Source organism: Corvus cornix, chromosome 1 (genome assembly GCF_000738735.6).
Source record: "Corvus cornix cornix isolate S_Up_H32 chromosome 1, ASM73873v5, whole genome shotgun sequence".
In the NCBI taxonomy this organism is placed as follows: domain Eukaryota; kingdom Metazoa; phylum Chordata; class Aves; order Passeriformes; family Corvidae; genus Corvus; species Corvus cornix.
The window spans coordinates 114,949,976-114,962,380 of NC_046332.1; the positions used below are offsets into that span (position 1 = coordinate 114,949,976).

The following is a 12,405-nucleotide window of genomic DNA, read 5'->3' on the forward strand; positions in this document are numbered from 1 at the left end:
GCGCCCGGAGCGCTCGGTACAGTGGGCACTATTTTCCCCACCCCCCCGCGGGCACTCCCGGCGGAGGTGTCGCGGTGCCGTGGAGGGTGCTGCGGCGGCTATGGCGGCGGCGCCGCCGAGGCTGCGCTGAGGGGGGAGAGGGAGGGAGGGAGCGCTGAGGGGAGCGGGGGGGCGGCCGTGAGGGGAGGGAGGGAGGGGAGGCGCTGACAGCGCCGTGCCGAGCCGGGCCCGCCGCCCTCAGCCCGCCATGGCCGAGCCTGCGGCCTCTTCCAGCTCCGGCGCGTCTCTGCCGCTCATTGAATCAGGTAACACCGCGGGCTGGGGTGAGGAGGTGCCACCCGTGCCGCCATCTTCCTGCCCCCCCTCAGGATGGGTCACGGCCGCCCCCCGGCTCATGCCCCCTGTCTCTCCCCGTGTCTCTTACAGAGCTTTACTTTCTCATCGCCCGGTTCCTGAGCACCGGGCCCTGCAGGAGAGCACTGAAGGTGAGTCTGGGGCTCACCGGGGCGTGGGGACCCCGCGCTGCCCGCAGAGGGTCGGGGGAAGGTGGGAGCAGCCGCGCCCCCCGCTCTGGAGAAGCCAGATCGTGGCTTGTTCCTGACTCTTGTGTTTTTTCCCTTCCCTCTGCAGGTGCTGGTACAGGAGCTGGAGCAGCACCAGGTCTGTGTGAGCTCTGATGAAATCTTGCTATAGTCAAAAGTTTCCTTTGCAAGTCATTCAAGTTTCTGCCGCTGTCTCAACTTTTCCCCCCTCAACACACATTGTTTTGGATGTGGTCTGTAATCCCTCCTTTCCCCTTTAACCGCTCACGTTTTTTTTATTTTTCCTTTATTTAGTTGCTTCCTAAAAGGTTGGATTGGCAAGGAAAGGAGCATTATAGAAGTTATGAAGAATTGGTGAGACTTTTCTCTTTAAAAAAACCCCTTTTATTTACGGTGATAACACTGGTGTTGGACCCTCTACCTTTAAGAGTAGGCCCAAAGCTTCACCTTCCAGTACCATTCTGGCTCTGAACACTGGAGTTACTTCAGAAAGGGCCTTTAATTTCTTTACATTAGACTAACAAAAACACAAGCGGTGGTTTAAATTGAGGATATTGTTTACATAGCAGAGGTGGAGCTTGGCGTTGTGCAGTGGTACATGCCACTGCCTACATGCAGGCAGGAGCCAATCTCCAGCGAGGTTTCATTTCGGCGTCTCAGGGGCCAGGTTGTGAGGCACGTTGTGATTTGTCGGTATTTATTTTCTGGTTGGTTTCTTTCAGCCCCCTCCAACAGATTAGGAAATGAAATCGCTGTTCGGAAACCGAGGGTTGGCGGTTCTGGTGCCTGTGAATGTGCTCATATCGCCGGCTCCTCGCTGGTCATGGCTTTGTTTCTAACGTGCTGGAAAGATGGGGTTGATCTCTCCACAAAATGTACTTTCTGCCCTTCTGCGGCTGGCGTTTTATGTTCTGAGTTGTCTTTACAGGAGGCAGAGCTGTGTTTTGGGGCTTAAATTTTGCAGCTTCTTAAATGGCAAAGAGTTTGAATCCTAGGGAGTGATGGCCTGGTGGTGCCTGCCCTGCCCGGTGTGGTTTTTATCCTGCTTTATTGTAGTTGATACTTTTCCTTTAAAGAGGTGTTGATCTTTGCTTTTTCTCACCTAAGGTTCAGGCATTCCAGGTTAATTGACTGATTGTTGCAGTGAACTTCCTCTTGTGAAGCACTTAAAGATCTCAGGATCATGTTTGCATAGAGAAGGAATTAAATGTTGCTTAAAACAATTTCTTAGTTATTTAAGTGTTGCTTAAAATGATAAGTTTGATTTCATTTCCTCTACTTGTCGTTGTGGTCAGTTGAGCACGGAAGATTTAGGATTAGTTTTTCTTAAGTCACTAAGAAGCCTGGCCTTGCTAAACAGGAATATTTTCAAGCTCTGACTTGAATTTAGCAAAGGTGAAAGTAGGATTAAGCTTAAAAAGAATTGTTGGGAGTTTTTTTTTGTTGGTTCATTGTTGGTTTTTTACCCCATTTCTTCTGAGAAAAAGCAGGGTGTTGGGAGACACCGCATATGGATTCTTCTGATTTCAGAGCTGGATTTTAGCTGTGATTGTTCTGCATATACAATTGTCAGATTAATTCTTTAATATGTGCTGCTTCTACCTCTTTTTCCTGCACAATTTAAAGGAAATCTCTGCACAGGGTAGTACTGTTTCAGAATATCTAAATTAATCTTCTCAAGGTTTTAGTTTCTGCTTCTTGAGGGGCTCTGGGAACCTCTTGTCCCACTGCTCTCACTCTAAATTTGCAGAGACTGCAGACAAATGCAGTCATGTGGTGTAATTATTTCTATTCCACTTTGCTCATCATGGAATTGCAAATCTTTAAAATAACTGTTCCTTCCAAAATCTGAGAAAAACTACTTAAAAAGGAAAGGAGTTGCAAGGTTTTGTATGCGAGGGTTGCATTTGGAAAATATACTTATTGCTGATGGCATGCAAACAAAAAGAGTTCTAATGTTTGGCAGAAAGCACGCTGACCTTTCTGTCCTGAATGTTGTGGCTGGTACTGCTCTATACCAATTCAAGAGTCAAAATTGATAAGGAAATGATGTCAAACTGCATCTTGTAATCTTTGGGCTACCAGATAGGTTTCTTGTAATCAATCTGAAGCATCTGATGAACTGATTGCTTGGATAGATTTACCTGTGGGGTAATGGGAACTATTTTACTGGTGTATCACCTCCCACCCCACCAGGAATACAACCTGTGTCCCACAAGCTTTATACCTGGATTTTATTATTAAAAACAAGTGTAAGACTGTGACTTAAATTGCACCTTCTGAATTCTCAGTGTGCATTTGGGCAACTTTTTGGCAACGTGTGGTATTTTTATTCCCGCTGTTGTGATGAGGAGATCAGCCTTGTTAGGACACTTTGCTCATCCAAGCTCAGTCATTCGGCCAAGGGAGCAGCATCAGCAGCACAAGCTAGTTCTGCCTGTGTTCTCAGCTACCTGGGCAGGAGGCCACATACCTGAGCTGGTGTGGCCCTGTGCCTCTCCTGAATGGATTGGCTGGGAATGCTCTGGCTGCTGCAGGAGCGGTGTGGCTGCTGGAGCTGACTGGTTTGTTCATGGCCAGGTCACAGTGGAGGAAGCATGGGGTTCTTTATCCCAGCTGCTTCAGACCTCTGCAGTAGCTTCAGTTTGTGATTCTGATGGTTTGCTCTACTCAAGACTGTTTAAATTCTTACTTTGTGTCTTTAACTTCTGCGTTATTGTGGTTGTCTTTATAAGAATAAGGAATTTTTAGATTGAACTCCCAGAAAGAAGAGGGGGGAAAAATAATCAGAACTCGCACATATCTGTTCTTGTCTGAGACATCTGAGTGTGTGTGTGGGGGTGTATTTTTTAGGTTGCTTGATGCAGAGAGTGTGGGATCATTCCTGAGTGTAGGGATGACTGGTTTGATCCTCTGCTTTAAGGAAGTAGGGCAGACTTAGGCTATGTAGTACTGGTTCTTCAAGGAAACTGTTTCCAGAGAGATTGTACTCAAACCTGCTGGTTTGCAGTTCACTGAACAAGTACAAGTAGTAGCTGCATAAATTCTTGTGCTTGATTGCAACCACATTTTCCGTGATCTCGAGTTATGAGGGTTTGAATTTTACGTCTTATTTTTAATACAAATAGTAGGGCAAATTGGGCAAAGATGCTCAGTGCAGGGTGCCTCACAAGTGGGTGCCACAGGGGTGATTCCTGCAAACTTCCAGTAATAAAATACTGATGTGCAGTGAGTAACTTTACTCCAGTTATTTTTTTTTACTACAGCTACTCCCTAGCTTGCAGAGTACCCACTGAATTTACTAGATCAGAGCTTATCAGAATTGATTTTTCTCTGTAAGGTGAACTTAAAAAAAAACCTGATATACCTGTAGATTCATCTGTTCTGGATGTGCCATCCTTATTTTTAAACCTTAAATTTCTGTCAGGTGCTATCCAACAAACATGTGGCTCCAGATCATTTATTACAAATTTGCAAACGTCTTGGCCCTATCCTGGATAAGGAGATCCCACCCAGCATTTCCAGAGTGAATTCCTTACTTGGGGCAGGGAGACAGTCCTTGCTACGGACAGCAAAAGGTATGATTTGTTCTTTATTTGAAATGGGTGTGATACACTGTCGTGTGTGCAGAGTTAAAGTTTGGGGAATAGTGTAAGAAAGGCAGAACTGACTCTTTGCAAGTGACCTCTTGGAATCACAGAATGGTTTGGGTTGGAAGGGACCTTAAAGATCATCCAGTGCCACTCCTTGCCATGGGCAGGGACACCTTCTGCTGTCCCAGGCTGCTCCAAGCCCCATCCAGCCTGGACACTGCCAGGGATCCAGGGGCAGCCACAGCTTCTTTGGGCAACCTGTGCCAGGGCCTGCCCACTCTCACAGGGGAGAATTTTTTCCCAATATCCCACCTAAACCTGTCCTCCTTCAGCTCGAGGCAATTCCCTCTTGTCCTTTCACTCCAAGCCTTTGTGAAAAGTTCCTCTCCAGCTTTCTTGTAAACTCCCTGTAGGTACTGAAAGGGTCTTGAAATCATCTCATTAAATAACTTCATACCAATAAATACTCCTTACATTTCTGAATAAATATTCATGAAAATGTTAAAGTTCAGTTGAAATGTTGGTTTTGCGTCATGTGAACTGAAGGGGTACCATCATTTAGGAGTAATTTCAAAGTTTGGTGGTTGGTTGTGTTGGTTTTTCCTCCTTCTGTTACTATTAAATGGATTTTTCTCTTTGTGTCTGCACTGTTTGTGAGAAGTTTTGGGGCAGTTGGTGCCTGGTTTTTTTGGAGGATTCAATCCTGTGTTTGAGACCATCTTAGATGGGCTCTTTGCTTTGTTTTGGAACTGCAGCTCTCTTGGCATTTTTAACAAATACAATGAACTTCAACCGTTTTTACAGATTGCAGGAACACTGTTTGGAAGGGCTCTGCATTTGCTGCTCTTCATCGAGGCAGACCCCCTGAAATGCCTGTGAACTATGGCACCCCACCAAATCTTGGTAAGCTCCTCTCACCTCTCCCCACTGCTGCTGAGCACATCTAAAATACTGTTTTTACACACAGAAAAAAATTCAGTTACAAGGAAAATTTATGAAAATTTATGAAATCTCAAAGTAATTTCTAATAACTCTTTAATATTAATGGCAGTTGAATAAACCCAAGTTTTAGAGGAGACATGTTTGAAACATGATGTGATTTCTCTGTGTTCTAGTGGAGGTGCATCGAGCAAAGCAATTAACTGGGTATGCCAAGTTCAGCACCTCATTCCCAGGAAGTATGTACCAGCATGTCAAGATGCACCGAAGGATCCTTGGCCATCTCTCTTCTGTATATTGTGTTGCATTTGATAGGACTGGACACAGAATATTTACTGTAAGTTGATGAAATATATCCAACCCTGAATATAGTTTTAGATGATACAAGGAAAAGAGCTTGGAAATGGGTGTTAGGCTAAAACTTCTGGAGATAAATATCAGTGCTGTTAAATGTAGCTCCCTTGCTGTGCTTAAGTGGAACAATTTGCTGTAATTAAATGTCAGAAGCATGTCAGAAGCTGTCCTTAATGAATATTTCTCTCTAGGGCTCAGATGACTGTCTGGTGAAGATCTGGTCCACTCACAATGGCAGATTATTTGCCACTTTACGAGGACATTCAGCAGAGATTTCTGACATGGCTGTGAACTATGAGAACACCATGATTGCAGCTGGGAGCTGTGACAAGATGATCAGAGTGTGGTGTCTGAGGACTTGTGCACCGGTTGCTGTCCTCCACGGGCACACAGGGTCCATTACCTCATTGCAGGTATGGGGCTTTTTCAGTGTTTCTGCATATTAAAAACTGAAATTGTTTCTGTGTGGCTGCGTGTGGGAGTAGTGAAACCTGAATATGCAAATATTCGTGTCAAAAATTAATAAAATCACAGGATAAACCTATTTAAAAACAAATAAATTCCTTGTCTCTCTGGAATAACCAAAGATAATGCCAGGAGTTCTTCCCCTAAAGATCATTACCTATAATATTTGAGTTGTTGGAACCAAAGGGAGTTTCTGGGAAATACCATGTCCTCCTTTTGTATCTTACTGGAGACATGATATGCTGGTTTGTGTGGAGGAGTTCCTGATCCACTGTGTGATTGCTACAACTTCCATGATGTGGATATTTGTATTAATCTCAAAAATAGGAGTTATTTCAGAAGCACAAAGGTGTAACATGCAGTGTATTTAAATTTGAAGGTGGTTTGATACACCATGTGCTCTTGGTGGTCCTTTGGATTTGGTCTGGTTTTGGCCTTTGTAATTCCTTAATTAACACAGAAATTAGTAGCTCATTATCCAGGTTTGGGGTGTTTTCCAGTGAGACCAACAGCTTGTGTTGAGGGGTGAAGAGTGGCTTGTGAAGCTCAGTACAAACAAATAATTTTGCATTTTTCTCAATAATGCTGCCTCTGAGAGTAATCTTCATAGCTGCACTTTCTGTGGCATTCATAGTATTTTTAAATTTTGGTTGGTTTTTAATGCCAAAATATTTTTGGTGCTTCTTTTATTGTAGGGTGTGGGCTTTTTAATTTAAGCTTTCTTAATAATACCATAATGGCAAAATTTGCAATTTTTATGACTGCTTCCAGTGTTAGTAATTGATGAGCAGTTTAAACAAACTTGTGTCTGTAAAGTTTTCTGAAGTGTACCCCTGGGCATAGCAATAAATCCATGTCTTGAAGAAGTATTTCTGAGGAATCACTATAAAATTTCTATAAAATTACATGTGATGCTGAGTTACACATTCAAACTATCTCATATCTCATGCTCTGCTTAATTATGGATTTTTAAAGTACACCTGTCTAGTCATACTTCCCTTTTTTTCAGTCTGCTCTGCTCATTATTTCATTCATTGACAGGATTTTCAGTGAATGATTGTGGTTAGTGAATACATCAAGCCCAAACCACTGAAGGAATTGGTTTTTTTAATGCAGTAATTGAAACAGAGACCACAAACTTACCTTAGTGCAGGGGAGATATTACTTTGTAAACACTAAAAACGAGAATTACCAAGAACTGCTCCAGCAGTTTGGGGTGAAAATCCAAAGTAAATCAAGGTTTTACATTAACTTTCTGAGAATTTGGTGAATAGTTCTTAAATCTCTGTTTCTGTGTCTGGCTTTACTTTCCTCTCTGTAGTTCAGTCCCATGGTGAAAGGCTCCCTGCGATACATGGTCTCAACTGGTGCAGATGGAACTGTTTGCTTTTGGCAGTGGGATACAGATTCCATGAAATTCAAGTATGTGTATGGTTTGCTGATTAACCTTTATGCCATCCTAGGCTTGAGTAAAATAAGTGCTTTACACTCTGCTGGGTTTTTGTGCTAATGAAAATGCTGTGCAAATAACATACTCCATCATTATTTTAAAGCACCATCACTGGCTCTCCTTTATAGATTTATGTTGTTCCATTGACTTGGGAGATTTGTTGGGAAATACGTTTATTTCTTTCTTCACTAAAAGTACAAATGTAGTACAAGAGGAATGGCTGGAAATGTAAATAATGTTGGAAAGTATAATAAAGCTTGTTGTTGGTGTTGGTTTTCAACAGTCCTGTAGTTTTAGGATGTTTCTTACAGAACTTGCATGCAGGATACATATGTTCAGGATAGTTTTAAATGTTCAATATGTGATTACTCTTTGTTTGTACCAAAAAAAAAGAATTACTACCATAAAGAAGAGCTCTGGGATGATCTCTGTGTGTCTGGTGTTGTGCCACATCATGGTAGTTGGTAGAAAATGATCCATGTTTGAAGAAACATCTCTTTACATTTCAAATGTTGCTAAAAGGCCGAGTTTTGTGTGGTGCAGCCTATTTCAAACATCTTTTCTTTTTAAGCACCAAGCCAGTGAAGTTCACAGAGAAACCCAGACCAGGGGTTCAGATGCTTTGTTCTTCCTTCAGTGTGGGTAAGTCAGATGGAGTTTAGCACTGTGATTTCTCTCCTTTCCTCTAAAGTGTTCTTGTAATACTTGGTTGTGACAGCTTTACAATGGACAAAACTTGCAGCTCTGAGTAAAGAACTGCACAGATGTGTATTGTTAGCTGTGACAATTAAATCATGGGACTTCCTTAGCTAACAGTGAAAGGCTGTTGAAGAAATTGGTGATTTCACAGAAGTAAAAGTCACCTGATGCCTGTTTCCTTTTATCCATCTTTACTCGCCTCTTTAATCCCTTGGTGAGATCTCAAGGATTGGCAAAATGTGTTCTTCAAGATCCCACAGTCACCAGCAGTGGAAGTGGTTCCTGCCAGCAGGAGCTCCTGATCCAGTGCCAGTCATGGTCATGAGGATCCTTCTTTCTTGAGGATCCAGAAATGTGTCTTCAACATACTTCACTCCTGGCTTGTAGTTTTCCTTCACTCAATCCATGTGAATTTCAGAAATAAAAAGCAAATCAAAGTGTAGCTTGTTAACATTGTCAGGATAGAGCCTTGGTTTATGTTGGGAGGGTGTTTTTAGAGGTTTTGCTTGGTTGGTTTAGGGTTTTTTTGATAGCACTTAGAGGTGCCAAGAGGCAGATCTTGGATCAGCTAAATACTGGTGTGCTTATACTGGTTGTTCATCACTTAACTGGTTTACTCACATTTCAACCCAATTTTGATGCAGTTCACTTGCACAAATGAGGCAGAGGCTACAGGGAGAGTCATCTACATAATTCTGATTATCCAGAGCCATATTCCCCACCATTGAAGGCTTCTCTCTGCAATTTGATATTAAAAGTTCCAGTATTGCCCTAATTACGTATTTTAAAATCTTTGTAACACTAATTTATTTTTATTGTGGCTGAGAACACTTTCTGGGGCAAGAAAGGGATTTCCTTCCACATGTGTGTCAGTGGAAGAGCATAAAAAATGTGTCATTCTTCAAATAGTTGTGGAGGTTTTTTATTTAAACCAGGCCTCTGAGAAATGGTGGTGACCTGTTTTAATTTCTTCCACCGTAGGTTAATTATTGCTTGATTTTTACAGGTGGTATGTTTTTAGCAACTGGCAGCACTGACCATGTCATCAGGATGTATTTTTTTGGCTCTGAAACACCTGAGAAAATAGCTGAATTGGAAAGTCATGCTGTAAGTAATTAGTTAATTAGTGATTTGAAGCAGTATTGAAGTCATAAGGTGATAGTATGAGTGGGTTTTTAGCAGTGCTCTTAATTAAAAATTTCTTTCTCTAGTACTGAATCTGACTTTATTTTTGTTGCATTGATAAGGCTTGATCAGAAGACTTTAAGCTCTGAAGATAAAGTGTGTTACTTACTTCCCCTGCACTTTTTATTGTGATAAAAATGAATAATACTTTATTTCTTTAAGGAAAGTGTAAGTAAGAGTAGGAGCAACAGATTCCTCACCATTGTAGTTGACTTATTTACTGTTTTATTACTTATTCCATTGTACTGGGAATTTATTTAAATATGATTCAGTTGTCAACCAGGTTATTTAATCTGTTAATCCTTCATATTTAATTCAGGCAGTTTTTAAAAGATGCATTTTAAATGCATTAATGGTTAGGGAATTCTGGGAAGTGTTTGTTGGACTTGGTTTGCCTTGCAGTTAAAACTCTTAGAAATTATGCAGCATTTTATTTTTGCATTATTTCAGATTTTTCTAAACTCAGAATTGTCAACAAACATATTTCCTGTTTAAAAAAATAAAATTTCTAACAAACTGTACTTTTTCTTACAGGACAAAGTTGACAGCATTCAGTTTTCTAATGGTGGGGACAGGTATGTTGAAAGATGCTAAAATATGGACAAGAAAAATACTTGTTTTGGAATTAAGAATCTATTACTGGATGTTTCCAGTAAGAAAAATCTACTTATTTAGAAGGGAAATTTCAGAAGGGAAATTTGGACTGATGCAGGAGCATAATTAAGCTTCAGCTGTTCCAGCTTTCTGTTGATCTGTGTTAGATGATATTTTTGGCCTGGCTGGGGTTATATTTACCTGGAGGAATTGTTAACACTTTTTAATATACCCAGTGTGTTTGTGGCTTCATAAATCTCCTTTTCCCTCTCATTTCCTTTAATTGTCAGTAAGTTTTGTATAGGAAGTAGGAAAAATGCAGTGAAAATGGTTAAAAATCAATTACAGTCCTTTTCATCTGATTGGTTCTTCCCTTACTTCAGTATCTGAAACTCTGGAATTACTTAAAATACTGTGCTGAGGAGGAGTTGAGGATGGATTTGTGAATTGAGTTAAACTTTGGAACTTGCTTCTCTGTTCTTCATATTTTGACAACTTTATTCAGTTTTTCAGTTCAAAAAAATTCTTTCCTGATTTTCTGGAAAGAAAGCTAATGGACAGAATTCTCTTGAGCACAGACTGAAGATTTCACTTCTGTCAGTCTTCCACTGCAAAATTTATGTTGTGGTGGTGTGTAACTCTAAATATACTTTAAAGCAAATTTTTTTGAAGATAAATGAACTGATTTTTAATACTTGTTCAGGTTCATAAGTGGCAGCAGAGATGGGACAGCTCGGATCTGGCGTTTTGAGCAAGCAGAATGGAGGAGTATTTTGTTGGATATGTCTGATCGACTGCTGGGGTAGGTGAAATGTTCATTTCTTATTTCCTGTTGTGTAAATTCAGAAAGATTGAATAACTCAATTACTCAAATGAGAGTAAGCCTTAGCAACTTTCTGGTCAAGTTCTGTGGCCTTGGGAGGGGATGAAATGAGTGTTCTGGTGCTGTAATAATTGCTGAATTTGAGTCTGTGCCTTCATAAATTCATAAGTGTTCATAAAACTTTCAAATGTACTCAGTACCAAATTAATTTTATTGCCTCTTTTCAGGGAAGAAGGTGAACAGAAAGTGCAATCTACCTTCTCTCTCTGGGTTTTAGTCAGACACCTGGTGTGTCATGGGAGAAATATTTTTAGATAAGTAAAAATAAAGTAGGTGGTGACCTATTTGCAGGAGAGGTTATGACATGGAATAGGTGGCTTTCCTCAAGGACTGATCTTGCTGGCTGTTCCCATTTTCTACTTCTATATAAAGTGAATTAATGAAATGCGGGTGGCACCCACCCTACTCTGAATAATGTCATTAGAGATGAAAATCAGGATATTACTTGGTGTTGGGTAAACCTGAAGAGGGAGTGATTTACAGGAGTACCGAAGCTCAGACACCTTCCACAGAAACTGAACAGAAATTAATTTGTAGGTGATTAAACGAGATTTTAATTATATGATTTGTGGGTGATTAAATTAAAAGCCAAACTTTGGCTATACAACTTGATTGGAAGGTGGTTTCAGGCTTTTCCTGTGATGAAAGAGACCATGGAAAAAAACACGAAAAAACTCTGATTTTACAAAGAAAGGAGTTATTAATAATATTTGAGATTCGACTGTGGTTGTGTAGTTGAGAGCCTTTGTAAGAGGGGCCTCTGGTTGAAGTGGAACACATAATCCCATGTGAAGGTGTTTCAAGGAAAACTTACTCCTTCACTTGACTAAAATGCTGAGGGGGAGTGTTACAGTATCCTATAAAGGTATTTTGGGGAGAGAATGAGGAAGTAGATTGAGGTTAAAACAAAATATTATCTTTACTATATTTGTGTTGGAACTCATTAAAAAAAGCTTAGCTAATGTAGAGATTGGCTTGGGAATCAGTTAGTTGGAAAAGCTGACTGTAAAAAGTCCAAAATTTTAAAGGATTTGTATTAGGACTTTAATTGTAGAGGAGCCAAGATTCTATGAAAAAGGAAAGCCTTTTTGCCTTGCATCTCAAATGGGAAAGAGATTATCAAGTCCTTTAAAATTTAAAACTCCAGATTTGCTTTAAATGAAGAATTTTGTGGACAAAAGTTTCAACCCAAGTTTAATTCTTCACTTCCTTTCTGTTGTCTGATTATTAACACAGGAAAACAGGTTATTTTTCTGTATTTTGATATTGAAAAGGATTAATTAAAATACATGAATCTTTTTAAAATACGTTTCTGACCTGTTTGACTTTTTTAAAATAGTGACACTTGTGCAGAAGAAGACAAATTCATGAAGCCTAAAGTAACCATGATAGCTTGGAACCAAAATGACAACTATGTTGTTACGGCTGTGAATAATCATCTGCTCAAAGTTTGGAATTCCAGTACAGGGCAATTGCTCCATGACTTGCTGGTATGGAATTCTCCTTGCTTTTTTAATGTTTTCCTGGAATTGCAGTGACATGTGCATGCTGAATTGATAATTAGCACTGATTAGTCTTGAAAGCTTTGTGTGAATAATACAGCAAGTGTGGTGTTCCTGGAGTTCTTTTAACCAAAATTTGCTGCTTCCTCCTGCTTTGGGCTTTCCTCGTAAATAAAAGGAACAAATAAGTGTGGAATAA

The 12,405-nt window shown here is 40.5% G+C and overlaps 1 protein-coding gene across 2 annotated transcripts in view; it reads left to right on the forward strand.

Moving 5' to 3' along the window:
* Positions 1 to 201: 201 nt before the first annotated feature.
* The window catches only part of BRWD1 (bromodomain and WD repeat domain containing 1), a 42,811-nt gene continuing 30,607 nt past the window's right edge, over positions 202 to 12,405 (forward strand). For both annotated transcript variants that reach the window (XM_039553357.1, XM_039553361.1), the window contains exons 1-14: positions 202 to 305; positions 427 to 485; positions 631 to 660; positions 837 to 896; positions 3,970 to 4,120; positions 4,940 to 5,038; positions 5,251 to 5,411; positions 5,620 to 5,841; positions 7,215 to 7,315; positions 7,915 to 7,985; positions 9,049 to 9,149; positions 9,762 to 9,802; positions 10,525 to 10,623; positions 12,044 to 12,194. In XM_039553357.1, the coding sequence (XP_039409291.1) occupies positions 248 to 305; positions 427 to 485; positions 631 to 660; positions 837 to 896; positions 3,970 to 4,120; positions 4,940 to 5,038; positions 5,251 to 5,411; positions 5,620 to 5,841; positions 7,215 to 7,315; positions 7,915 to 7,985; positions 9,049 to 9,149; positions 9,762 to 9,802; positions 10,525 to 10,623; positions 12,044 to 12,194 (1,404 nt within the window). In that variant the 5' untranslated portion in view covers positions 202 to 247. The remainder of the gene's footprint in view (positions 306 to 426; positions 486 to 630; positions 661 to 836; positions 897 to 3,969; positions 4,121 to 4,939; positions 5,039 to 5,250; positions 5,412 to 5,619; positions 5,842 to 7,214; positions 7,316 to 7,914; positions 7,986 to 9,048; positions 9,150 to 9,761; positions 9,803 to 10,524; positions 10,624 to 12,043; positions 12,195 to 12,405) is intronic.